The 27,271-nt window shown below is 47.5% G+C and overlaps 1 protein-coding gene across 1 annotated transcript in view; it reads left to right on the top strand.

Moving 5' to 3' along the window:
* Positions 1-24,270, top strand: part of LOC124975139 (TBCC domain-containing protein 1-like) — a 47,822-nt gene extending 23,552 nt beyond the window's left edge. The window contains 1 exon segment of the mRNA XM_047538019.1: positions 24,139-24,270. Within this exon segment, the coding sequence (XP_047393975.1) occupies positions 24,139-24,270 (132 nt within the window).
* The last annotated feature ends 3,001 nt before the right edge of the window (positions 24,271-27,271 follow it).

Here is a 27,271-nt window from a genome sequence, read left to right as displayed (position 1 = left end):
TATAGGAGGTGGGGAGAGAGGACATAAGTAAATACTGAATTAGATGGAATTGACTTAAATTCAGATTTGTTTTTCCATTGCCTTTCCTCAAGCTAAAAGTAAATCTCTAATCTCCAAATTCTCCAAACTGAATAGGGACAACTTGTTTTGGGCTTCATTCTCTGGAGTTCAGTTTTCCCATCTGTAATAGAGGTGTTGGGTGAGCTGATCTTCCAGGGTCTGTTGGCTGTGATGTTTTTGGACAGTGGTTCTCAATTAAGGGTGATGTTTTTCCCTAGGGGCCCTTTGGACATTCTGAAGGTGGTTGTTGCTTGTCACAACTGTGTGTATCTTTGTGTGTGTTAGCATCCAGCAGGCAGGTCAGGGATGCCAGTTAAACATGTGTGATGCCAAGGACAGTCCTCTACAATGAAGAATCATTCTGCCTCAAATGTCAACAGTGCAGGGCCCAGAAACCTCCATCTAGAGTTTACCAGTGTGATCGTTGGGTCTAGAATCAGGAATCACACCACAGTCATGCCACCAAGATAAGCTAGATTTGTCTAGCAGTTCAATTTCTTATCCTTGAATGTCCTAGAGGTCTAAAATCTCATGAAAACCAGTAAAAGTAAAGACCAGAAGACTGTCGCGTTCCTTCTGCCCGCAGAGAGAAACACGACACCTCAATTGTTCATCAGAGCTCTTTATTCTTTTCTCTGATCATCCTCCGGTGATCCTCTGATCTTCTGATGATCTTTCAAGGCAGTTACAGTTATATTTATATGAATCATGAGACAATCAGGTTACAGAGTATAATAGTAAGATTACAGTATTACATATCAAAAAGGTACATAGTGGGCACAGATACAAGAAGGTACAGAAGAACAATCAGTTATAGAATATGCGGGGAGAGCAAGATTACAATATAATACAATCAGAGCAACTAAAGGGCGCGTGCAAGCATGAGTCACTTTTGTCTAATCAAAGCAGTTCTTTTTGGCCCTGGCTTAATGCCGGGGCCAGTTCTTAACAGCAGTATCAGTCATATGTTGCAGATCATGCTGCCCCGGCTCAATGCCAGTTCTTGATGTTGCAGTCTGTGTTGCCCCGGCTTAATGCCAGGGTACAGTCCTTGATCAGTGTTAGCCTACTGGCTCAGCGCCGGGGCTCCTTCTACAAGCAATGTCAGCTGTTTGTTGCAATTCTTTGTCTCAGCATCAGGGCTACACTGATGTCCTGCATCAGGGCCACACTGAAATCCTCAAGCCAGGCTAGGATGGGGTCTGCAGCCCCCGACAGAAGACTTCTCAAGGTGGAAGAGGGCTTCATAAAAATGGGTGGCTGCGGGAAGCAGGAAAAGTACATTCCTTTGTTCTTTTCCTTGGTGCTGCATGACTTTCAACAGACCAAATATGATCATTTCATGCTGAAGCAAAATACACTGAATGCAATTTCAGGACCATAAATAGCTTTATTATTTTTTTCTTTAGAGGATGATAAAAATAAGTTGCATATATTTAAACTACTTCCCTCATTTCCAGCTCCTGTCTTGGGTCTTGACAGTCCACACACCACCAGGATGTATATCCTCTAAGACTCACCCACGATCACTTCCTTCTCCTGCAGAGACTCCAGCCTTTAGGGTGAAATCTGAACAACTCAGCCTTGATGTGTTTTCCATGGTTCTGGTCACTCTAGGAAAGAAACAGTTTCTGATTCAGTTCTATAGCCCCTGCAACTTTCAAGAGGACAGTGGCTTTGAAAAGGACAGTGGTCAGTAACTGTTTTTTGTACTAGGGATTGAACCCAGGGACACTTAACCACTGAATCACAGCTTAGCCCTATTTATTTATTTATTTTGATAAAGGTCTCTCTGAGTTGCTTAGGGCCTTGCTAGTTTTCTGAGGCTGGCTTTGAAGTTGTGATCCTCCTGCCTCAGCCTCTTGGGCCACTGGAGCTTTTGTTTTTAAATAAGAGTAACAGGTACAAATGCACAAAATCCAGTAGTGTGGAAAAACAGGCATTGAGTCTCCCTTTCTTTCCCTTCATATTCCTTCTTACTCCAAATATCCATTTTCCAGGTCCATGCTGTCCAAATTGGATGCCCCTGGGCCAGTGTGACCATACACATGTAAATTAATCAAAATGCAGTGAAATCCATAGTTTAATTCTGCAGTTATATGGGTGACATTTCAAGTGCAAATAGCCACGTGAGCCTAGGGGCGGCCATGTTGGACAGGGCAGGTTTATAAAGCATTCTGGCCAGCGCAAAGCATTCTATTGGACATCCCAGGAACCATTTCTCAAGTTCCTACCCAGAGACATTTTCTTCATGTCAATATTTACATTTATATGTGCAAATGACATTTGCTACCTTCCTTAATTTTCTCAAATGGGATCATTTTACACACATTCTTCTGTATCTTGCTTTTTTCTCTTAATAATATGTCTCAGAGATCCTTCCACATCAGCACTTTAAAATCTTTGTTCTTGTCAATTGCTGTAGACTGAAGCTGCTTCATCATGGCTTTAATTAGCTCACTATTGTTGCTCTAGCCTTCGGTCTTCTGATGCTAAAACTCATCCTGCAGTAAACTTCTTTGCCCTGTGTGTGCACACGTGCATGTGCGCACACACACACACACACACACACACACACACACTGTGCTATGTTCTGGATGTCCCTGTCACCTTCAGTTTCATGTGTTGAAATACTAACCCTCAGATGGTGGTATTAGGAGGCAGGACCTCTGGGTGGGTGATTAGGTCATGAGAGAGGAGCTCCCCACATGGGATTAGGGCTTTTGTAAAGCAGTCTTGAGCAACTTCTCTGCCCCTTCCACCAAGTGAGAACATATTGAGAAGGTGCTACCTAGGACAACAAAGTGGCTCTCACCAGATACTCAATCTACAGACACTCTGATCTTGGATTTTGCAGGCCTCTCAAGAACAGTGAGAAATAAATTTCTGTTGTCTATAAGTCATTCAGTCTGTGGTATTTTGTAATAGCAATCCAGAGGGACCTACGCATGTGCATTTGCACATGTACACACACACACACACACACACACACACACACACACAAACAAACAATACAAATGTATTTGTAGGGTATGAGTATCTTTAACCTTAGGAATTTTGCCAGAGGATAGGTAAATCTTCAGTTTTAACAGTTTTTATTTTATTTATTTATTTTTTTTGCCAAATGCCTTCCAAAAAATTTCCATCAATCTATACTTCCTTCATAATGTCTAAAAATGTGTTCTTCCCAGATTTGTCAGCACCAAGTTTTAAAAACTAATTTTTTTGCCAATAAGGTAGATAGAAAATTATACATGTGTTAAATAATAGATTTTTTGTCACTGTGACAAAATACCTGAGAAAAGCAACTTAAAGGAGGAAAGATTTATTTTGTTCCTGATCTCATAGGCTTAGTCCAATGTCAGCAGGCTCCCTCATTTCAGGGCCTGAGGTGGTGATCTCATGGTGAAGGGGCAGGTAGGGCAAGGTAATCACCCCATGGCATCCAGAGCAGAAAGGAGGTGCAGGGTCGAAATAAACTCTTCAAAGGTATTGACCCAGTGACCCCCTCTTCCATCTAGCACCCCCTAAACTTTCTATCACCTCCAATGATGCCACCATCTGGGACCAATCCTTCAGCATGTGAGCCTTTGGAGCACTTTGCAGATCTAAACTATAATACAACCTCATCTTTTAAGTTTGCATATCTGTCCTTATTGGTGAAATTGAGCCTCTTTCTATGCTCTGTTTTTTTTTTTCTTAAAATATATTTATTATACCTATTAATGGGTTTCAGTGTGATATTCACACACAGCTATATACACACAAATACAGTGAGCACTGATCCGATCCAGCCTCCCTTTACCCACCCTTCCCTCCTCCTGTTCCCAACCTCTGTAATCTCTAATCTACAATCAGGTTGACTGTTTTTGTTTTGTTTTTTTATAATTTCCACATATGAGAGAGAACATGCAATACTGCTCTTGTCTGTCTGAGTCTGGCTTATTTCACTTAATGTCCTCCAGGTCCATCCATTTTGCTACAACTGGTAGAATTTCATTCTTCTTTATGAATAATATGCCATTGTGTGTATGAATGTATGTGCGTGAATACATACATATGCTTGGATATATACATTATCTATATGTCAATCACATTTTCTTGGTTCATTTATCTGTTGACAGGCAACTATGTTGGTTGCCTATCTTAGCTATCACAAATAGTTCTACAGTGAATGTGGGCACTCAGGTATCTCTTTGGTATGCAGATTTCATTTCCTGTGGGTAGTACTCAGGCCTGAGTCATGTGGTAGGCCTATTTTTAGTTTACTGAAGAGCCCCCTGCTCTTTGATGCCTTTCACCAACAGTGTGAAGAGCTCCCCTTTCTACACTTCCTTGTCAGCATTTGTTAGTTTTGTTGTTGTTTTGATGATGTTTATTGGTTATTTGACCTTTGGTATTTTCCTGGAAATCTCCTGTTGGTTGGACTAATTTGAGTTCCTTCCTACTGATTTGCATGCCTCTTCCCAAAGCTATAGACTTGGTCTTTCTACTTTGTTTGCTATTTTCTCAGTTCTTTTCTGCCTTTTGGTTTTGTTTATGGTATAAGCTCTTTTTCAATTCTACAGATTTTTACTTTTGCCTTAATTAAAATTCATCACTAATTCCAGAAGGCATAAAAGAAAACATTGATAAATTTGTCTTATAAAAATTAAGGCTGTGTGTGAATATCACCCTAAACTCATGTTTTCTTCTGGTATGTTTATGGTTTTATTTTTTATGTCAAATGTTGTTCTATCTGGAATTTGTTTCTTGAGTCAAGAGTAAGTTAGGTATACAATTTTTCTTTTTGAATGGCACTTTTCTGGTTGTGAGAAGATCTTTAGTTAATCCTTCCCCTCTCTGATTTGACATGTGACCTTTATTCAGACACTGCATTTCCATAAGTATCTCAGTTCATGTCAGTTCTCTTTTTCTTCCATTGTTCTGACAGCTCTTTGGTATCATATAACATATTTCTTCAGTTACATAGTTTTATAATACATCTTACTATCTGTCCTAACTGTTCTTTCCTCTTTCTTCTTGCCTTCCAAAAGTCTTTACCCATTCTTCCATGTTTGCTTTTCCAAATACATGGTGTTTTCAGTTTCCAAAGCACTCCCATTACTTTTTAATTTGGATTGCTTAAATTTATAGTTAATCTGAGAAGAAGAAATCCCTTTAAAATACTAAGACTTTCTGTCTGGAAACAAGATTTAATATTGTGTCTGTGGAATTCTTCATGTCTCTTCATTGGGCTTTAACATCATCTTTCCAGTTCTTGTGGTATTTTACCTATTTTTGATGATATTTTAAGAGGAATGCTTTCTTTCACTGTATTTTTGAACTGGTTTTTATTTATACTTTGATTTTTTTTCCTGTTTTGCAGTGTTGGGGATTGGAGCAGGGCCTCGGGTGTGCTGAGCAGGTGCTCTGCCACCAGTTATATTCCCAGTCTTTGTCTTTGAATCTTTTTTTTATTGTAAACAAATGGGATACATGTTGTTTCTCTATTTGTACATGGAGTCAAGGCATACCATTTGTGTAATCATAAATTTACATAGGGTAATGTTGTTTGATTCATTCTGTTATTTTTTCCCTTCCCCTCTACCCCTCCCACCCCTCTTTTCCCTCTATACAGTCCTTTCTTCCTCCATTCTTACCACCCTCCTTATCCCTAACCCTAACGCTAACCCCTCCCACCCTCCATTATATGTCCTCATCTGCTTATCAGCAAGATCATTCGTCCTTTAGTTTTTTGAGATTGGCTTATCTCACTTAGCATGATATTCTCCTCAGCTGGTAGAGTGCTTGCCTCGCAAGCACAAGGCCCTGAGTTTGATCCCCAGTACCGCAAAAAATAAAAAAATAAAAATAATGGGCCCCCTTGTCAATCACCAATATCTGGGAAGATGCCAGGCCTCAGGCACACAGCTCTGAGATAGTATTTGAGGATATTCTGCAAGGATAACGAAGGCAGTGAGGGGTCTCTGCCACTGTCTTTGAATCTTGAACACTTGTTTGCTGCCAGGCAGTTACCAGTTTCTCTTATGGTTGTTTAAACATTTGATTCTATAGATGTTTCTAGATATATCCGTGATTCATCTTCCCCAATACTAATATTGCTTCTCATTTTCTGATATTTGGTTTTCTTATGTTATTTTCTATTTCCAACTTTTATACTCCTAATGTCATTTTCTTGTCTCATCACATTGGTCAGCATCTTGAGATCTGTAGTTTCTAGTGTTTTGTCTTTTAAATTTTGATGGATATACCCAAAAATGTTCTTCCTGCCTTTGTAGAGATCATATGGTTTGTCTTTGACTCAATTCTATGATAAATTACATGAACATTTTTTAAGATATTAAGCCAGTCTTACATGTTCTCCTTTCTTCATCGTGTACCCTGAGTCCTGTTTGCTAGCATATTTTTTAAAGATTTTGCTTAAATCATATTGTGTGTTTGTGTTATTCTTTGTATTATCTTTGTCAGGTCTGGTGTGTGTCTGTGTTATTCTTTGTGTTATCTTTGTCAGGTCTGGTTTAAAGTTATGCTGCCTCCAAATATTTGAACACAGTGTGCCTTTTTCTTTTCCAGGCCCTAGAAAATTGGAACTCATAGAGATGTAATCTGTTTCAGTTTTTTAAAAAACATAATTAACCCATAGAATCATCTGACTTAGTGTTGTTGGGAGAGTGTGTTAGTTTTCAATAAACAGGTGAGGAAATAATAAACAAATTCCATTTATACCCAACCACCTCTCTAAAACTTTGAGAGATTATGTTTTGAAATGAACCCATCATCACTCCTTAATTGCAACTCCATTCAGCAATTTTTTCTCTAAGTGGCCTCATTCAGTCAATTCACATTTAAAGAGTGGTTGCCATGTCCCAAGCCTTGGGGTATGTGATGTGGGTGATTCATGGAAGCACAAGATATGTTGCACAATCTAATGTTCCCAGGATGCTGTCATACAGTGGAAACTTCCATTTGTGTGAATTTGATTCTAAAGCATCACCATCTATCATTGACTATTAATAGAACTTGGGACTGTATTTACAATTACCTTTTATGCATCCCTTAGTCATTCTTGAATCTAGAGAACAATATCTCATAAGATACAACAGACTGCCTTTCCTTTTTTTGTTTGTGTCTGGCTCCTGTTTCTGATGCAGATCTGCAAAGTTCAGCCACATGGTTCTATGGGCTGGGGAACCATCCGACCTGCTTTGTTTGTGACTCATTTCTTTACCTCCCTATGTTTTAGGTCTTTTATCTGCAAGATGGAGATACTTATCTTATTTTATAGCATGCTCAGATAACACATGAACAGCATCAAAAAACAGTTGGCACCAGAAAATATAAGTCCATCTGCTTGAGTTGGTGTCTCTCCACATGCCAATGCAGTCTTCAGCTATGAAGAACCCTGGGTTGTGTATACTCACTTGGGTCTGGATTATTCTTACAGTTCTTGACTTGTATCTTCATTCCTTTCAAATTTATCCCCTCCAGATCAATTTCCATTCAAATTGCCAAAGTGATTTTTAAATTCTGGTTTAACAGTGTCTGTGGACTTTGGGTGTTCCATGCCTGCCAGCTCTCCCGCACTCCCAGTGAGCTCCTCGTCTGTCACCCACCCTGCTTCTGCAGGCTGCCTCTGCTCAGCAGAGAAGCCCATCTTTCACTACCATGTACAGCTCCATGTGTGTGCAGGCTGTTCTCTCCACCTGAGGCCTGCTCCCCCTTGCCTGCTCCATCTAGGCTGGCTCAGGTGTGCCATCTTGATCACACGGCTCCACCTCGCCTCCTAATGGACTTTCCCCAGACCACATCTCTGCGCCCATGTGCCTGGCCCCATGGCTCTTATTAATTAGGCATTCCACCTGTATCTGTGGTCCAGGGGATGGTCAGAGTTCTGCAGTTACCTTGTAGTGTTTGAATAAGACGTTCTCCCTTTCAGTTCTCTGAGGAGTCCCAGGAAATTGTTCTTTAAAACAAATGAGAATGAGATTAAGAAAACCGATGGCATTTCTAAGCTGCAGGAGACAGTGAAGTGTGAGTTACTGAGCAGATCACAGATATAGCACGAGGGTTGGGGACTGGAGGCCCCTTTCATTTTTGTCCATCCATCAGAGTGGCCTAAGTCTTTTGCATATTAGTCATTCATATATTCTTATTTATCCTAAATCAGTATCTTAATATTCCTTATTAGGTTTTTAAAATTTGATTTTTAACTGACTCATAATATTTGTACATCTTCATGAAGCGTGAGATGATGTTTCAAGTCATTATATATTGGGTAATCATTAACTCAGGATAATTAGCATATCCACCATCTTGGACTTGTATTACTTCCTTATGTTAAGTATATTCAGACCTTCTCTTGTTTTGAGGCATATGTTGTGTTATTGGGCATGAGCCCACTCTGCTGTGTTGTGGCTCTGTCCTCCCTAACTCTGACATTGTACCCACTGGCCAGCCTCTCCTTCATCGCTCCTGACCCCCAGCCTCTGGTAACCACCACTCTGCTCTAAGCTTCCATGAAATTGATTTTAGTTTCCACATATGAGTGAGATCATGACACGCTTGTCTTTGTGTGACTGGCATTTCATTTAACATAGATCCTTCCTTCAGATTCATAAGTTGTTGCAAATGACAGAATTTGTGCTTTCATGTGGCTGAAAAGTATTCCATTGTGTGCAGATACCTTTTCCTTACCCACTTACCCATTCATAGACACTTAGGTTGTCTCGGTAACCTGGATATTTTGAATAGCACTGCAGTAAACACAGACAAGCAGAAGGAAGTCTCTCTGGCACGCTGCTTTCATTTCCCTTCCGGGTATTCCCAGCAGTGGGATTGGAGGGTCAATTCTTTGAGGAACCTCCATACCATTCTCCATAGAGGCTGGAGTAATTCACCTTTCTACCAGCAGTGTGCAAGTGTTCTGCTTTCTCCATATTCTCTCTGCATTTATTATTTTTTTTCTTTTTGATGGGTGATGTGAAGTCTCATTGTGATTTTGATTTGCATTTCTCTTGTGCTTAGTGATGCTGAGCACTTTTTCCTGTCTCCACCAGCTCATTACTGCTTGGATTTTTATGTTTATTTCATGTGGAGGCCAGGCCAGGTCTCCTCACACCCTTCACACACCTGCTGCCCATGGAGTCCAGCACAGGTGCGATGGAGCAACCCGGAGTCACCTTGCGGAACTACTCTCTTCTTTTCCAGCAACATCAATGACTTTGCTGTTTGACACCCAGCTCTGTGGTGCCTCCTTCAATAAAGTGGAGAAGGGGAAAGGCCAAAAATAAGACAGGAGAGTGGATGCTGAGGGAGCATCTCCTGGGTTTCAGAAGACATGCTCACTGTGATTGTCATCTCCTTTGACTTTCACAATGACCCTGGTGGACATGATTGGAATCACTCCTTTCAGAGGAAGGATAGAGAAGCAGCTCACCCACAGTAATGCAAGTTAGGGACCATGTGTGCATCCCCTGGGCTGCCAATTTTTTTCTGCCTTCTGGACTCTGGGTATGTTATTGCTGATGCAGTGCTTGTCTCTGGTCAGGTTTCTAGAGAAACCTTAATCTAATTTATTGCTCACCCACTTCATGTCAGGGTATTGTTAGCCTACCACCTCCAGTTTATGCCAACTCTTGTTCCTTCCATTTACCTCGTTGCAACAGTGATAATGCCTGTCACGATATAGCTTGAGCACCCTTCGTCCAAAATGCATGAACTCCAATTTTAGATTTTGTGTCTGTCTCAACCTGCATTCATTCGTGTCTCAGGCACACCTGATACTTGGAGTCTGAAGGTGACCTCAGACAGTGGTAGTTATATAGTTTCAGCAGTTAGGCTGTGACATGTATGAGGTCAGGTATGGGATTTCACTTATGGCATTACGTCTGCACTCAAAAATTTTCATATTTTGGAGTACTCTGGATTTTGGATTGTCATGGATTTTGGATTTTGGATTAGTGATGCTCAACCTATTGTAACTGTGGAGACAGTGGAGGAGCTGTGTGGACTGCTTAGGGTGGTACATGGTATAGGTGGGCATTTGACGCATGGCAGAGGTCATAGACCCACACAGCCTGGAAGTTGCCTTCCATCAATTCTGGAAAAGGCAGGGCTGCTATAAAAATGAGACTAACACACCAGGTTGTGTGTTTATTCAGCACCTACTGCAGCCCAGGCCTGGCCATATGCAGAAGTCCCTGTGATGCATCCTCAAGTGCTTAGCCCCCAGAAGCAGTCATTTCAGTCCCAGCGTGTTAGCGTACAGGCAAGTGTCAAGCTCGTGTCCTTGGCTGGCTCATTGTGGCTTCTTGCTGGGGAGTCTGTAGCAGAGGGTACTGCATCCTCTCTGCATCTCCCGCTCACCTTATTTTTCATGTCCAGGAAGTGTTCCTGACCTGAGCCTCACCTCCAACCCTGTGGTCTGTCCACAATTCTGCAAGGAGAGCTTTCACAAAGGCAGGGACACCAGCAGCTGGCTCTGGGCCGTGGAGCCCCTCATTCTGCCAGAGCTGTGGAGGGCATGGTTGAATGAGCACACTAACCCTTGGACCCAAACTACAGCCACTTTAGGACCTTAGTGGGGGGAAGGTACTTTCTCTAGGTTCCAGACCTTTGTTTTAATGCCAGTTGAGTGTCCCTCTCTGTGGTCTCCCAGCTGACCATGTGCACAGTCCTGCATTACCAGATGATGACCTGGAGTTTGTGAAGTCAGAAAGCCTTATAATGGACATGCAACCAGAGAGAGGGTGATATTTCCATAGAAAGTGACCCTATCTACAACTTCTATGCCAGTCCTCCTCCATGTGGGGAATTTTCCTCTCTGAGTTCTGAAAGAGACTCCTGAATTATTGCTCATATAAAGTTTGAGGACACAGATATTTCATTTTCCATTTACTTTCAAAAGGAAATTTATTTAGCAGGCTTCACTGGGCCTTAGGGAATGAGCTTCTCTAATGGGTTTTTGGGGGTTTCTGTGGGGGCTGACCAAACATTATGATAGTCCATCTGCTTGGTTTGGGGATGTGGGGGCCCTTTGAATTTCAAGAAATCACTCCAATAGTGGCCACTGTGGCCCTGGGAGGGAGCTCCAAGGGCACTCAGCCTCTGGGTCAGACCTGGATTCAGGTCTCTGCCATTCCACTGGATATTTGAGTTTCCTCAGGCAAATGACTTAAGATTTCTAGGTTTCATTTTCTTCATGTATAAAACAGAAAAAGTGATAGGGCCTCCCTTAGAGGATTGGTTTAAAGATTATTAATAGTAAGTAAAGCTAAAATGACCATACAGTGATTAAAACATTGTAACGTTCTTGTACATCTTTTACAGTGAAGTCTTCTCAGCTGTGGGGATGCAGCCCAAAGACAAAGCCAACTCCCTCTTTAGGAACTTCCCCCAGCAGAGGAATGATCAGACTGAAGGGCAGTACCCAGGGCCATCCATTAGGTGGCTCGCTCCCAGATGGTCCTGTCACTTACGGTTGGCACTGCTCCCCAGGGTAGCCTTTTACAGGAACAGTTCTGATGCCCTCACCTAGAAGGTGCTTACTGAGCAGGTACTCTTTCAGAACAAAGCCTGAGGTGGCCTGTGGGACCTCCCTTCACCTTTCAGTGCTTGAGTGCCAGGCGTTGCTCCGACTCCCATTTCATGACTGGAGAAACTGAGACTTCAAGATATCACACAGCCTTCACAGTCACCTGAAGGACAGTAGGGGGACAAGGTGCAACTGGAGGGCAGCCAACAGCTGGCAGTCTCCAGCCTCATCCCAATGTCTCCCAAAACCTGAAGGGAATGATTTCTTTTCTCCCCAGGAGGCCAAATGGGTCAGCAAACACTCTGGTTATCTCCTGTCCCCAGGTGTGTGCCTGAGTTTGATGAATACAAAGTAGAATGCAGTCATTAGTACTGAAGGAATGTGATCTGATAGATGCAGAAGAAAGCCACTCAAAACACGGGAACTGCGAGATGGGCAGAGAGAGTGCCATTCAACCCCAGGCTGCCTTCACCCGCCAGCTCCTGGGCTCTGGGCTACTGCTCCATGCCAGGCACAGTGCTTGGTGTTCCCACAGAGTGATCTCCTTGCTCCTACTTCAGTGCTTCAAGGTAGTTACAGTGATCCCAGTTCCCAGGTGAGACAGCTGAGGCCATGGAGATGTGATAAGAGAACCAGGAAGAGAGAGGGTCGGAAAGCAAGCCTGGGGGTTCTGGCCTCAAAACCGAGGTCTGGCCATTGCCCTCTGTTATGTCTTTCTCAGGTCAGAAGGGTTGATGGAAGGTGTTCTAACTGAGGTCAGTGAAACAGGCCCACTGACCTGAGAACATCTGGGCCTTGAGGGGGCACGTGGCTTCTAGGTGCCATGTAGAAGCGATGTTGGTGAGCACTTGCCTGGGTCATGTAGGATGCAGGCTCAGCCCTTCCTCACTGGCATCAGTCCACGCACAGGGATGGGAGGAGGTTTCTCATGCCAGGATCTTTCCTCCTTGGACACCCTGCTAAGGAGATCTGTATGTAAGGACAGACTCTAAATGGAAGACAAAGATCCGCTCTGTTCACCTAGTAAGCAGCTGAGAAACCAGAGGGCAGCTTCTTTTGTGAGCAAAGCCAGGGTATGTGGCTCAGGAGGGGCCCTGAGACAATCTTCATCTTCTCATCCTGTTGGGCCCACTTCACTACAGGGAGGGATCTCACACTGCTCTATAGTTCATTTTCAACTGCTATAACAAAACACATAAAGCTAGGTTTATAAAAAGAAAAGAGGCTTATTTGGTTCATGGTTTGGAGACTGAAAGTCCAATGACATGGCACCTGCTCCTTCTAGGTCACCCTGGACTGTTACATCACCATGGTGGCCATCATGATGGATGTGTGGGGGAGAGGGAGATCCCATGGAGAGACAGGAAGCCAGAGAGCTGGGAAGGGCCTGCACTCTCTAATGGGAACCAACCAGAGTTCCATGTGAACTGTCTGAACTCCCTTTCAAAGGCCGAGCCTCCAGGTGACCTAGCGCTGCACACAGTGTCCACTTCTTCAGGCTTCTTCTGGCTGCCACATTTCCACACCCATGTCCCTGCTTCCACCACACAAAGTCAAACCCTATCCAGACCACAGCAGTAGCCCAGAGGGCACTAACCATGACCAGAGGAAAAACCTTAAGGTAGCATGTAGGAGAAAGTGTGCTTATTTCCCAATGTTGGTATCAATGTTGGTGGAAGGAGAGGGATGGACCCACACCAGGTGGCCTGCTTCTTCATGCAGGAAGAATGGAACCTTATCCTCATCCTGACCCTCAAGGCAAGAACAACAAGAAGAGATGTTAGTGGGTCCCAGGCTTCAGGAGGCAGAAATGAAACAGGAGGGGCTGGAACCTGATGACTGTCATTAAGGCACAGGGTCCCTTGTAAAGTCGAGCTCCTTCCAGTCTCTGAAGTGCAAGGCCCATTTCTCCAGTGGGGAAATCAGGAAAGCAGATGGAGATGGGAACTGTGTTGAGATTCCCAAGACCACCCCAGGCTCAGTGATCCACCAGGAGGAACCAGGGCCTCAGCGTGTAGCTGTGTGCTTGGCTATGACTTATTACAGTAAAGGGACCTGCAGCAAAGTCACCCAAGGGAGAAAGAGCAGGTGGCCAAGCCCAGAGAGAAGTGAGCCCTCAAGTCTCCTCCCAGTGCTCAACCCCCCACCCCTTGATAACGGTTGTGACGGTCTGCCTACCTGCTGTGCTGGTAGAGACCCAGTGCCCAGGGTCTTACTGGGGATGAGCACCTCCTGAAGGTCCAGAGGCCCAGAAGGAAGGCACACGTGCTGCCCAGACCCCATTGCACACCCAGCCCGGGCACGGGGAGCCTTCCTGCCAGTCCTGGGAACAGTATCACACCTAAAGCCCAGGTTTCCACATGCTGCAGGGAGGGAGCAACTCAGGCCTGCTAGGGACACTCTCCTGCAGGAAGGCTCCACACTCAGCCCAGGCCTGGTGGTCTGTGTTGGTCTTGAAGGAAGCACAGGGAATAGGAAGTTGGGCAGAGAACCCTCTGACTCTAACTGAGGCGGGGATGGAAATGCTCTCTCCCAGGAGCAGCCACTGCAGGAGATGCTGTGGTGCAAGTCTGTGGTGGTGGTGGGCACCATTTCCCACCCTGCAGGAACTACAGGAAGACACAGATACATTTTTCTGGCTGGGGAGTCCCTGCTTGTGTGCTAGTGTGCCATCCCCTGGAATCTGGAGGAGATAATTTCTAATTTTCCAAACCAATTTTTGCTGACCTGACCTGACCTTTTTTTTTTTTTTCTTTATTTCCTTTTCTTAGTCAGCTCTTCTGCAAGGAAAGGAGATTGAGGGAATGAAAGTAGCTTAATGAAACAAGCAATCTGAACAGCAGGGATTGCATCTCCATGGAGACAGGAACACAGGCCATGTCAGACCTGAGGACTGGCTGGGGTGTGGAGAGGCACTTGCAGAATCTGTGTTGTTGGCCCTCTGGGCAGAGGACACACCTGGCCCTGCTCTGGGGCCTGCCTGCCGGGATCATTGGAATTGAATGAATGTCACCCTTCACAGCTCATTCGTGTGCTCTCTGTGCCAGTTCCAGGCCAAGAGCTGGGCAGGAGGTCACTGGGGCAGAGGTCCTTCTCTTGGGAAGCTCACAACCTGGGAGGACAGGCTGGTATATCAGGAAGCCATGATATCTGGAGACATGTGAGCATGGTGAGGACTGACAGCCGTGGGTGCCAGAAACTGCACCCACCAGGGACAGGCCTGGGCTGGCTGGTGTGTGCATGTTGGGGGGTCCTCTGTGGGGAAAAATGGGGCAGTGGGAGAGGGCCTAGTGCTTTCAGGATCAAGGACTGTGTGTGTGTGTGTGTGTGTGTGTGTGTGTGTGTGCACACATGCACAGGAATATCTGCAGGGGTTCCTGGGGATGATCTCCCATGGATATAGAAAGACAGCTGTATTTGGCACCCAAGGGTGGTGAATTCCTTGTCCTCCTTTCTTTAGATGCCAGACAAAGGGTTTTGGATGGTGTCCTAGGCACCAGTGCCAGGTGACTGCATCCAAGCCTCTTGGGTGTGTGTGGAGTATGCTGACCTCAGGGTGTCAGGCAGATCAAGGGCCTCTGAATACAGAGGCACAGGGCTCAAGTTCCTGCATCTGGTCCAATTCCTTAGGTGGCCCAGTCAATTCACAGACCCTTTGTGCCAAGAGATAGGAAACCAGGGAAAGGTGTTCAGCTTCCTGTGAGATGTTCAGAAGGGTAATTTGGGAAGATCCATGGCCAGCAGGGAGAACAGATTAGGCAGGGAGACAGGAGTGGACATGGGGATGCTTTAAAGCATCCTACCCTCAGGCCCTGGGGGAAGCTCAGAGAGGGAGGAAAGACCCTGTCCTGGAGGGACTCAGCCAGCTGGACAGGACAGGTGCTAAGTGGCAGTGACACAGTGTAACACCCAGTGGTCCTGGTGCCAAGAAAATCACTGAGCCCAACCCAGCCCTGGTGGAGCACAGTTGTAACCCAAGCAGCCATGGGAAGTGTTCGTCACCATGGCAGCACCACACCACCAGCTCTCCTTCAGCATTATTAACCTTGGATGCACCCCTGACCGTTTGGGATAGATTAGCATAATCTATTTAGGGATATTATACAGATGGTGACGTTGAGGGCAATCTTGGTTCTTGGGGGCCCAGATGTGTATGTGTGGGTGTCCTGTGTAACCACAGAAAGTTGGAGGGACCCTGAGGGTGTAAAATGGTATGGAGCAGAAAAAAATCAAGATTTACACTGACCCACACGTGGACGGGAAGGAGAGACAGGTGTGGATGGTGGATTGAGGATGCTGAGATTTCAGCGGGTGTCAGCTTGGATTTCTAATACTGTCATCACAATAATGCTACAATACATTTTAATTTATTTAATTTTTTCACATTGAGAATTGAACCAAGGGGCACTGAACTACATCCCAGACCTTTTCACTTTTTATTTTGAGTCAAGGTCTCGTTAAGGTGCTAGGGCTGGCCTTCCATTTGTGAACCTCCTCTCTCAGCATCCTGAGCGCACCACCACATCTGGTTTGTTTTACTTATGTATTTTTTTAGAGCTGGTGATCAAACCCAGAGCCCCACAATCAATGCTAGTCTCTACCACTGAGCTACACTTCCATCCCCAGTACACTTTTAATAAAAATGAATTCTATTGTGCTGGTAGGTTTTTAGGCAGGCTGACATTTGGTTGGGAAGCTGGACTTCTGAGTTAGACCCAAGTGAAAACCACCACTATGCCACTCATATATGATAGTTCCTCTTGCCTACCTCTTGCACAACATCTCTAAAATGGGCACATTGATAGTGTCCATGTCACAGAGTTGCAAGGACATGGGGTCTTGTATGTATACCCTCTGCGTGTGCTATCGTTGTTCCTATGGGGGGGCAGGTATAATGGACCAGTCCTAGAATCTCCACACCCTGTTCAGCCTTTCTGTGGCCAGTGTGAGGAAGTCACCATTTCAACCCATTTTGGAGAGAGGTAAGCTGAGGACTCCCAAGGCAGGCAGCTTGCCCAGCTTCACACTATTAAGTGACCACCTATGACTTCCGTATAGACAATTGGCTTCAAAGTCCCTGCTCCATCCACCACTTGGTACTAGGGAAAGAGCTGGGAAAGCCAGGGTGTCACTTGAGGGGAAGTAACAGAGGCTGCAATCCCTTCATCCTTTCCAGTCATGCCCCGTTTGCAGGATCTCTGGACTGAGCCATGAACACAGCTGGGGGCAGACCCATCCTACCTCTGTAAGTTCCTGTTGCCATGTTCAGAAGATGAACTGTTTTCATCTTCCTGCAAAATATAATTTCCCTTTTGTGAGAGGTCCTATTGCTTGAGGTTTGCTGGGTTCTCACTCTTCATTAGACGGGGCTGCCCATGGGTCATTGTGTGCTCTGGGCTGTGCTCAACCCGAATGTTGACTAAGTTCATGCTTTTCTGCATCGTGAGGGCCTTGATCAGTGTCCTGGCTGGCCGGGCAGCTGGAGCATTTTTTAGCTCCTGGGTTTCCACATATGCAGTGATGTACCCTCCCTGAATGAATTTCTCATGTGTATTGTGCATAACATCTGGCTTCATTGCAAGCACAGGACACCACGGGACAGAAGCATTTATCCAAAGGCCATATGAGGCCGAGGTTAGGATGGAGGCCTTCAGCACCAAGTGCCAGAGTCCAATCTGGCTCAATCCCATGGGTGAGATTCTTTTACCCCCATTTATTAGGTGAGGCAACAAAGGTTCAGAGAGAAACATCTTGCCCAAGGACACTCAGCTCATGAGAGGCAGAAGCAAGACTGGAACCCTGATGGTGTGCATCTAGAGCTACTGACCAAATCCACAGAGAAGGGGGGGTCCAGCTCTCCAAGGCTGCAGAGAGAGACCTTTTACTTTCCAGGGGTGTGTGGCGGCAGACAGGGAGATCACTTTGGGGGCAACAAGTAATTCCTGAGCGTCAGACAAGCCAGACCTCAGGTGGCCTCCTGTGACCCGGCTGGGCTTGTCACTTCTCCTTCTCAGCTGTGGAACAGTTAGGACAGGATCTGAAGTTCTGGTGGAAGGTGGGGCTTTGTGCCAGAAATGAGGAAGGGCATGCAAGGTCTGTGGGTGTGCACCTGTGGCTCTGTTCCACTGTGCAGGGCACAAGCTGGGGTTAGGATGGAGAGAAGAGATGAGCCCTGCCCACTGGCATGTACAACAGGGCACATGCCTGTGACAGGCACTCAGTGCTAACTGGTGAAGGGAAAGGCAGGGGAAAGCCTTTTGAGGAAACAGCATGCAGCCATTGGGCTTTGAAGCATGGGTAGGAGTTCACTAAAGGGAGGAGGGCTGAGAAGGTACACGAAGGCAATACATGTGCAGCATACAGCAGGCACTCCTGAGCATATCACTCAGTGAGCCATGTGTCCTTGAGAAACTGAGGCAACCTCTCTGGGCCTTAGTCTCCTCATCCCCAAAATGAAACCCTAGCAGCACCTTCAGCAGGCTGTGGTGAGGCCCGTCGGCAGATCCGTGCACAGGACAGAGGACCGAGTCCCTCCCACACGTAGCCAGTGGGAGGGAGTGGAATTGCCAGGAGTTGTTCCCCGCCGCTGCCCACACTGCCTCCTGGGGGCCAAGAGAAATGGGGCTGGTCGTGGCACACCTGGAGGTGTCTCAGAGGCAGCGGGCACACATGGGGGTGCTGGAGAGTGCCGAGGGCTTTGGGGAGGATTTGGGGAAGTCTGACCTGGGAGGCAGGTATCTGCTGCACTGGAAACAGCATTCCCAGCAAGGGAACAGCAGCCATGAAATGTGGGTGCCTGGGGCAGGAAGAGGAGGGCCAAGGCCATGGGCAAACTGTGGTTAGGTCCGAGAGGGCCTGCGTACCTGCTGTCATCGTGTGGGTGAGGGGCTTATTCATCCAGAAGGCAGAATGACCACATTGCTGTTAGAAAGACCAGAGTGGACTGGAAGCCACGACTGGAGGCCAGGGACAGAGGGGGCTGTAGTGTCCAGGGGTGCAGCCATGGTCTTGGGTAGGGAGCAGGAGGATGCCAGTGAGTAGGACTCAGTCAGTTGTTCTAGAGGCAGAAGCATTGGTCACTAGCTGGAGAGAAGTGGAGGTGGGCGAGGCTGCAGGAGGCCAGCCCAGGTGGTGTGGCTTTCTGCCTGCTCACGGGGAGGCCCAGGTATGGGCACAAGGAGTGTCAGGGCCCTCGGGCTCATCTGGACTTCACTCTCACTAAATGTGGACCTTTGAAGTCACTCCATATCTCAGAACCGTGGCTTTCCCATCAGCAAAATGGATGTAACGATGGTACTTCCTGTGTTTGTGCTGCTGGTGACACTGGTGACAGCAACCCAGGCAGCCAGCTCCTACTCTTCTCCCTCCTGCTAGGCCACCTCCCTGACCACTGTTCTTCTTCCATGGAGCTGTGGCTTGTGGACTTCCATCTCGGAACGTCTCTCCCAGCATCGCCAACTCCGGAGTCCACTGCAAGATCTTCCTCTAGTCTCTCTCTCACCCCAAAACTTGAAGAGGAATCCTGGGCTGCCTGGTGCAGTCTGTCAACCTGAGTTCTGCTTCTTTCCAGGTGAAGAGCCTTTGAGTGCATGTATGGTTGCTGGTGGACGGGACTGAGAGACGGGATAGAAGGCACAGTGTGTTTTCAACCAGGTTGCACTTGCATCTGCCTGTGTCCCACCCCCTGTGTGTGTGTGTGTGTGTGTGTGTGTGTGTGTGTGTGTATTACTGCAATTTGACACTGCAGTTCAGGATCTTCTGTGCCCAGCACAGAGAAGGAGGGCACTTGCTAGCACTTAAGGCTCAGGCCTTCCCAGCAGGAGGGTCTCAGGGACACGGTGGTGAGGATGAGCCTGAGCCAGCTGGGCTCCAGGGAAGGGGCGGGGCAGGGGCGGGGCAGGGGCCAGGCTGGCAGAGAGGCTGAGGAGACCTTCTCACTGGCCCTCCAGCAGACGCACCAGGAGGAGAACCAGACAGGCCAGAGACACTCAGGCGTGGGCTGGCACTGAGAAGGGCAGTGAGCCAGGGATTGACCGACATGAGACTAGAGGGTGCAGCAGGGGCCAGGCAAAGTGGGGCTGTGCTGAAAGCCCTGGGACCAGCTGGCTCACCAGCAGGATGAGGCTGGATGGGCCTGCAAAATTTCCAATGGCTGGCCCCTGTCCCCTGCTGCACCTCCTGTCATAGCCATTCTGCTCCTCCCAGGTCCTATGGAACCCTGTACTCCTCTCCTGTGAGGGTCTTTGGGTTGCCCTAGAATGTCCCATCCCGGGTCACCTCTGCCTGGCTCTGCTGCTCGGACTGCCCTCTCCTCCACAGCCTCTGTTCCAGGTCCCATTCTGTTCTTGTTTTCTCATGATTTGGTTACTTGTATGTCCAATGCCTACTCTGCCTGGTGCAGCTCCTTGGGGCAGTGCCTGGCTCGCCTGGGACCCTGTAATTTACCCACTCTGCAGGAGTGAAGAGCCAGTGAGTGGGAAGATGGGGAACAGAGAGGAGGCATCAAGTAGCTAGGATAACGTCTGATGGACCAGTCACCTCTAGCATCGGAAAGCTAACGAGCTATTTATTGCTCGTCCCAGGTTGTTAAATTCAGGAGGTGAGACTAAGGGCTTTAGAATGTCCCCAAGGAATGAGGTTTTATAAACCCAGTTAATAAATATTGATGTGGAGCCAGGCTTTCATGTGCAGAGGTCTCTGTGGGGAAGCAGGCTTCTCTCCAGACCCTGAAGTCCCAACCTCCCCACAGGAGCTTTGCTGCAGGGATCAGGCACCAGTGGCTCTGAATTCCACAAATCTGCCATAAAGGCTGAGGCTGGCTTAGGGCCAGCTCTGTAGGATGCGCCAGCACCATGGCCTGTGGGAAATCCAGCCTGGAGTCAGCCAAGATTCCAGCCTCTCCCTCACTTGGAAAACCAAGGAAGACTGTTCTCAGGAATTCAGACCCAGCTCTAGTGTCCATCTTACTCCTCTCACAGGTCTCCTTGAGTCACTGACTCCACTCTGTGGCCCAAGTCTGGCCTCAGCACTTGGGACCTGCATTGGTCACAGTGCCACCCCATGTGCTGCAACTGCCCGTGTCCATCTGTCTACCTCTCCCTCACCTGAAGACTGTGAGGTCTTGAGGGGTAGTGAGACTGATTCACTGCCACTGCCCAGCCTCCCAAGTCTCTTCAGGAATGACAGACCTATGTCACAGTAGTTACCAAACCTCAGAACAGGGAGGCAGACTCTGGCTAGAGCCACCCTGGGCATCCTCACCCTGGTGCAATGGAATGTGTGGCCCAACCTGATGTGGGATGGTCTTGGTTGGGTAGAATCCCAGGAACTGGGTGGGCTGTGTCCTGGCACCTGCTTAGCACTCACACCAATGGTGCAGGTTGGTCATCAGGGCCAGCTGTTCCCCATCTACACAGCACTCCTCCACCTGCACTAGGGAGGGACCTGGGGCTTCAAAACATCCTGAGGCCTGAACTCCTCCCCCAAGAGTTTCTGATGTCATTGGTCCGGGTGGGACCAGAGAACCTGGATTGTCTCCAATGCTGCCTGGGTGATGCTAACAATGTGTGGCCAGCCAGCACTACACAGAGGAGAGGCACTTCCCTGGCTGCCCCGCACAGTCATCACCTGGAGACTTCACAGCAATGCCCATGGCCCTGACCTGTGAAACTAGACTCCTTGCATTTTCAGCTACCCAGGCGTCAGCTTTGAAAGGCCCTCAGCTGCCTCTGGTGCAGTGGGGGCTGAAACCACCACCCTGGAGGGTCTGGTCCCTCCCTGCCTCACGTCTCTTTTTTTCAGCAACATTTGGTGAAGGCCTCTCTGCTCACATTTCAAGCTCTGGTGACACTTCAGTGAATCAGACCCTGCTCCTCCTGGGTGGAGGTTGTGAACACAGGGACCATCGGGAGGGGCCCCTTCACCCACCTGCTGTGGCCATGGGAGTGTCCAGCCCTGCCTGGGGCCACCTGCTTACATTTGGGCTGAGAGGTCCAGGGCTCTGCAAGTGGTCACTGGGGTGGGAGGTGTTCCCGGGACTCCTGGGCCCTCCTCAGGCTGCTGGAGGTGGCAGGTGGGTGCTGTGCTTCTGTACTCCCTCTCTGCCTGCAGGGGGTCTGAGTCCCATGCCACAGACGTGGCTGTGCCTATGCCTACTGCTGTTGTTGGGAGCAGCACCCTGGGCTGGGCACAGGCAGCATGCTCCATGAGATCAAGGGCTGTTAGCACATTTTAAAGCCCTTAACAGGTGGCTCTGTGGCCATCACTGAGGAAGATGGCTCCCCACTCCTGGGCAGAGCTGTGGGTGCCAGGATGCTGCCAGGCCATGAACATATATTTTTAAAAACATTGAGGTTGAAGTCACAAAAATGAAATCAATCACGTTACAGTGAACAATTGGGTGGCATTTAGAACATTCATAATGTTGCACAAACATCGCCTCTATCTGGCTCCCGAACATTTCATCACGACCAAAAGGAAACCCCAGGCCCATCAGCCACTGCTCCTCTGCCCCCACAGCCCCTGGTGGCCACCGATCTGCTTTTGTCTCCATAGATTCTGGATAATTCATACAAATGGAGTCACATACGACCTGACCCTCTGCATCTGATTTCTTTCATTTAGCATATGGTTTTGAGGTATCTCTGCATTTGTAATGTACTTTGTTCTCTTTTGTGACTGAATAATGTTCCATTGTGTAGATACACAGTCATCCCTCAAGAGTCATGGTCACTGGATCTGGGAACCACTGTAAATGCCCAAATCCTCAGATGCTCAGCTCCCTTATATAAAATGTATAGTATTTGCATGGTACCTATCTACATCCTTCTTTGTACTTTAACTCTCTAGATTCCTCATAATCCCTAGCACAAAGTAAATGCTGTGTAAATAATTGTTACATTATATTGTTTAGGAAATAGCGACAAGAAAAATATCTATACATTTTCAGAAAGAAAGCAATTTACTTTTTCCAGTTATTTTGATCCCCATAGTTGATGACATTCATGGATGTGGAATCCGTGGATACGGAGGTTGATGTGCCACAATCTGACAATCAACTCATCAGTTGATGGGCATTGGGACTGTTTCTGTCTTTTGGTTTTTGGAAAATCTGGGCATTTTTAGCTTCTTTACAAACGTCTACTGACCAGTGTTCCTAGGTCCTCAGCATCGGTGCGCAAGGTAGGGGTCCTGGGTGACACCCTTTCCTGTACTGTTCCAGTGCCATCTTTGGGAGGTCTGAAGGTGGAAGAGTGACATGGGGACATCTGATGTGCTAGATTCAGCCTCCATGGACTGCTCCATTCAGCTCCACATGGCTCTGGTCTGGTCTTGTCTCCACTTGAACTCACTCTACGCTGTCTCCACCCCAGTCCCTGTCTGGAGCTGATTCCTGTCCAACACTTCAGCAGAGGAACTGGGGAGTGGAGGGGTGGGAAGCACACTGCTCCAACTGTACTTTAACACTGAACAGCACACCTCTCTGTCTGAAACCTACACACATGTGCATGGGGATTTCTCTTCCAGTCTCCACCCAGAGGATTCTGACTGACTCCCTCCTTCCTCCCTGTTCCCCTCTGCCTTCCCACACCTCTCCCATCTAGCCTTAAAGTTGCCAAAAAGCAGCTCTGCTTGCTTGGAGCCTCATGGCCTCCTGTCCTCTCCCATCCACAAACAAGCTTTGGGGTGGGGAGAGATAGGAGCAAGGTTCCCAAAGCTGCTTTCATTTTCCTTCTAAATCAAGAGGACCCCTTTCTCCAGGAGAGGAGTTCTGTAGCATTTCTAGACTAACAGACTCAAAGGCTCTTAAAAATAATACACACAAATATTCCACCCAGAATACCAGAAGCCCTAATATCTACCTTGCACAGGGGCTGCGATGGGGCCAGTGTAAACCTGGAGCTGCCTCTGAAATTATTCACCTACTCCCTCCTGATAAATCCTGATGGTGTTCATCGAGCTTGCTGGTAGATAGCAGCTAGGAGCAAGGCTGGAAATGATGGAAGTAGTAAGAAGTGCTGGATTCTGGATGATCCCAGAAGGTTGGAAGTACAGTGTGGGAAAGAGGCAAAGAGCACATCAGGATTGAGGCCTGATGACTGCAGAGTGGGTTGGCACTGCTTGCCAGTGGGTAAGACTTTAGTGGAGCAGGTGTGGGCTGGGAGGAGAGCCTTGGGGGTGCTTTAGGCACTAGGTGTCCACGCAGAGGCCAGAGAGGCATTGGTCTGAGATGGAATTCAGCAGTGATGGGGTGGTCACAGCAGAGGTTGGAGGCTCTGGAAAGGAGTGCCTGCTGATCATTAGCCCCTTGCCACTCAGCCCACAGGAAAGTTAGTTGGTGTGGGTTCAAGGAAGAGTCTCAAGATGATTTTGCATAAGAGGAAACTGAGGCCTGAGTGCACACTGTGAGTCAGTGACAAAGCCCAGGCAGAGCAGTGTGCTAGGTCCCTTCCCTCACTTCTAGCATGCCACCTGCCTGCTGCACACGTGTGGGCTACAGCTGGCACGATCTGTGGGTGACCCTCAGTCTTGTCTTCCTGCAGGTCACCATCCTCATCAGCCTGGTCCTAGTGTTCCTTGCCTACATCGTGTTCCTGGTGGTTTACAAAGCCTTCACCCATGACCACAACTGCCCAGAGGGATTTGTCTTCAAGTTAAGGGACTCCAGTGGGTAGGTGGTCCCCAGTCACTGTCAGCTACAGTTGGGGGTTGACCACTGTCTTCAATTCATTGGTGCCCAAATTCTGAGCCTGACAACCACTCTGCAGACTGTTTGAAGCCCAGTGTGTGTCCAGCAAGGAATTTCTGGCTTTCCTGAGGCTGCAGCCTCAAGCAGAGGGTTGGGTTCCTCTCCCAATTGGCCCTGTCCCAGGGTCAGGAGGTGTCCAGCCGTGAGCAGAGCTCGCCAGCACTGGCCCTTACTTTTCCCTCTTGGCACAGTCTTCCTGGTAGGTGGGCAGGGTCCTTACCCCACAGTGCCGCACAGAGCTGTGAAGATGGGCACTTCTAAGGTTTCCCGCCTGGTCTCGTGGTGGGCCCCTCCCCTGGCCACTGCTCCAGCTGCAAACCTTCCTTCAAAGAACTGAGCCACCTGTGTAACCTGAAAGAACCTTCCTGCCCCTCTGAACCTCAGTTTTCTCACCTGAAACATGGGCTGTTGATGCCCATAAAGTGGGGCTGGTAATGCCCCAAAGATCTTTGGGAGGTTTTAAGGATAGGATTCAGTTGGATCAGCTGGAGAAAGGCCTGCCAGATGCTGGGTTCTTGACACCTTAGTTACAGTAGAAGCAGAATCTGATTTATAATGTTTATAATCACCATTTACTAGGCGTTCATTGCATCTCAGGCTCTTGGCTGCACATTTTCATAAGCATTCTATCAGGCCACACAACAATTCTGAAAAATAGGTTTGAGCATCCCCATCTCAAACCTCACCCCACAGGTGAGGAAAGAGGTGAAGCCTTCCATGCTTCCACGAGGAGGGCTCCCCAAATTTGGGGTGGTGATCAATCACATTCCAACATGAACAGGTCCTTGGGTTCTGCCCTATGACTTCCCCAGACCACCCTCCTCATGGCTAAAGGCCAGGACCTAACAGTTTGGAATAGCTGGAGCTGGGGACACCTGTGTGAACTACGGTAGATGCACAGGGTGGAGTTCCATGGCACTGTGAGGACAGACGAGAATGGCCCAGTTCAGCAGGTAGAACAGCTTCTAGCTAAAGGAAGGAAGAGACCATCTGCCCTTGTGTGAGGAAAGGGGAGTGAAAGCTGTAGCTTACTTTTTAAGAAAGTCCAGAAGGATAAATTAAAACACAGCCACATCAATGTTTATAGCAGCTTAATTCACAATAGTTGGATTGTGGAAACAACCAAGATGCTCTTCAATTGACAAATGGATAAAGAAATGTGTATATATACACACAATGGAATAGTATTCAGCCATAAAGAATAATAATATTATGGCATTTGCAGATAAATGGATGGAATTGGAGAATATCATGCTAAGTGAAATAAGCCAATCTCGAAAAACCAAAGGCTGAATTTTTTCTCTGATAAGTGGATGATGATAAATAGTGGGGGTGTGGGGTGAGAGAAGAATGGAGGGACTTCAGATTACATAGAGGGAAATGAGAGGAAGGAGCAGAGGGTATGAAAAATGGTGGAATGAGACAGACATCATGACCCTATGTACATGTATGATTATGCAAATGGTATGAATCTACATTGTGCACAACCATAGAAACAAAAAGATGTACCCCACTTGTGTGCAGTGAATCAAAATGCAGTCTGCAAAAATAAAAAAAGAATTAAAAACCCTTTAGACTTACCTCCCAAATTATTCAATTAAATTGAGACCTATAATAAAAAAAATACTAAAAACGGTTACTCAGGGACAGAGAGGAAACAGAGTGGAGGGACAGGGACAGGAGTCAGGCTCCTCTGGTGTGTTTGCTTAGACATTTGTCCATGAGACTTTAAGTGACTGATATATTTGAAAAATTTTTAAAATAAGAAGAAAGAAAATCCTGACAATTAGAAACAAGCTAAACCAAGAACCTGGCCCTAAATCAAGTTGAGAACATAAACTTAGAAAGAAAATAAATACTTCAAGTGACTGAGGCATACGGCATGCTGACGTCCACCCTCAGTGGAAGGTAGAGATGCCCATGACTTCGGAGGGGTTGTGACATGACAGGCCCACCATAAGATGAAAATGACACAAGCAAAATTGGCATGGACTCACCAGCACAGCAAGGCTTACCTGAGCCTGCATCAGAAGTCACCTCCCTCCGAGCCTGTTTTACAACAAGGTGTCTGCTGTCTCGGGTAATTGATTGAATATCACATTGAAAGGAGAAACACTGTCACCTGGTGTACCATCGCATGGTCAGAAAATGACAACCCTTCCAAGCTGGGGACTCTATGGGCCCAGAGAGCCATGGAGCCAAGTCCAAGTTCATTCAGTGGTCTGACTCTGAGGAGGAAGACTGGTATTACTTTGCGACTGTTCTTCATATGTTAGAAGATAATGCAAATGCACAATTATATTAATATTGTTAGGAACAAAGACTTCAAAAATAAAAGAGATACAAATGTTAAATGGAGAACATAGAATAAGCAGCCATGGTCTGTGGGCAGCGGCCCAGGGCAACCCCTGGGGCCAGCAGAGGGGAGCTGGGGTCAGTGGTGCCTGCACAGCCCCACCATCCACAAGCAAGGGAGGCTGGCCTTGGGTGGGTCAGCCCCAGGTTCATTTCCTCTGGCTCCTTCCAAGCAATGGTGATGGTGACGGCCAGGGGAGGGGCAGGATTGGCTGGGGGTGTTGCCCTCTGTGCACTGAGCTGGGCTCCTGTGGGATGCTGTGTGGTGGTGTGGGTGGGCTGGCCGTGCTGCTGTGCACCCCTGACAGTGTCTCCTTCTTCCCCAACACAAGCATTGCATCCCAGCTTCCCTGGATGCCTACTACTCATCCCAGGACCCTAAATCCAGGAGCTGCTTCTACATGGTCATCAACCACTACAGCATGGCCAAGCAGAGCACTGCCCAGGCCATCAGGCCCTGGCTGTCAGTCACCACCAGTCATTCACAAGCCCAAGTCGCCCAAGACCCAGGGCCATTAAGGGCCCACCTGAGCTGGAGTGGGGATAGGGATGGACAGGGGGCCCCCAGGCTC

This window comes from Sciurus carolinensis, unplaced genomic scaffold (assembly GCF_902686445.1).
Source record: "Sciurus carolinensis unplaced genomic scaffold, mSciCar1.2, whole genome shotgun sequence".
Taxonomy (NCBI): domain Eukaryota; kingdom Metazoa; phylum Chordata; class Mammalia; order Rodentia; family Sciuridae; genus Sciurus; species Sciurus carolinensis.
Note: the sequence above shows the minus strand (reverse complement) of the source record. Positions and strands in the feature narration are given on the sequence as shown.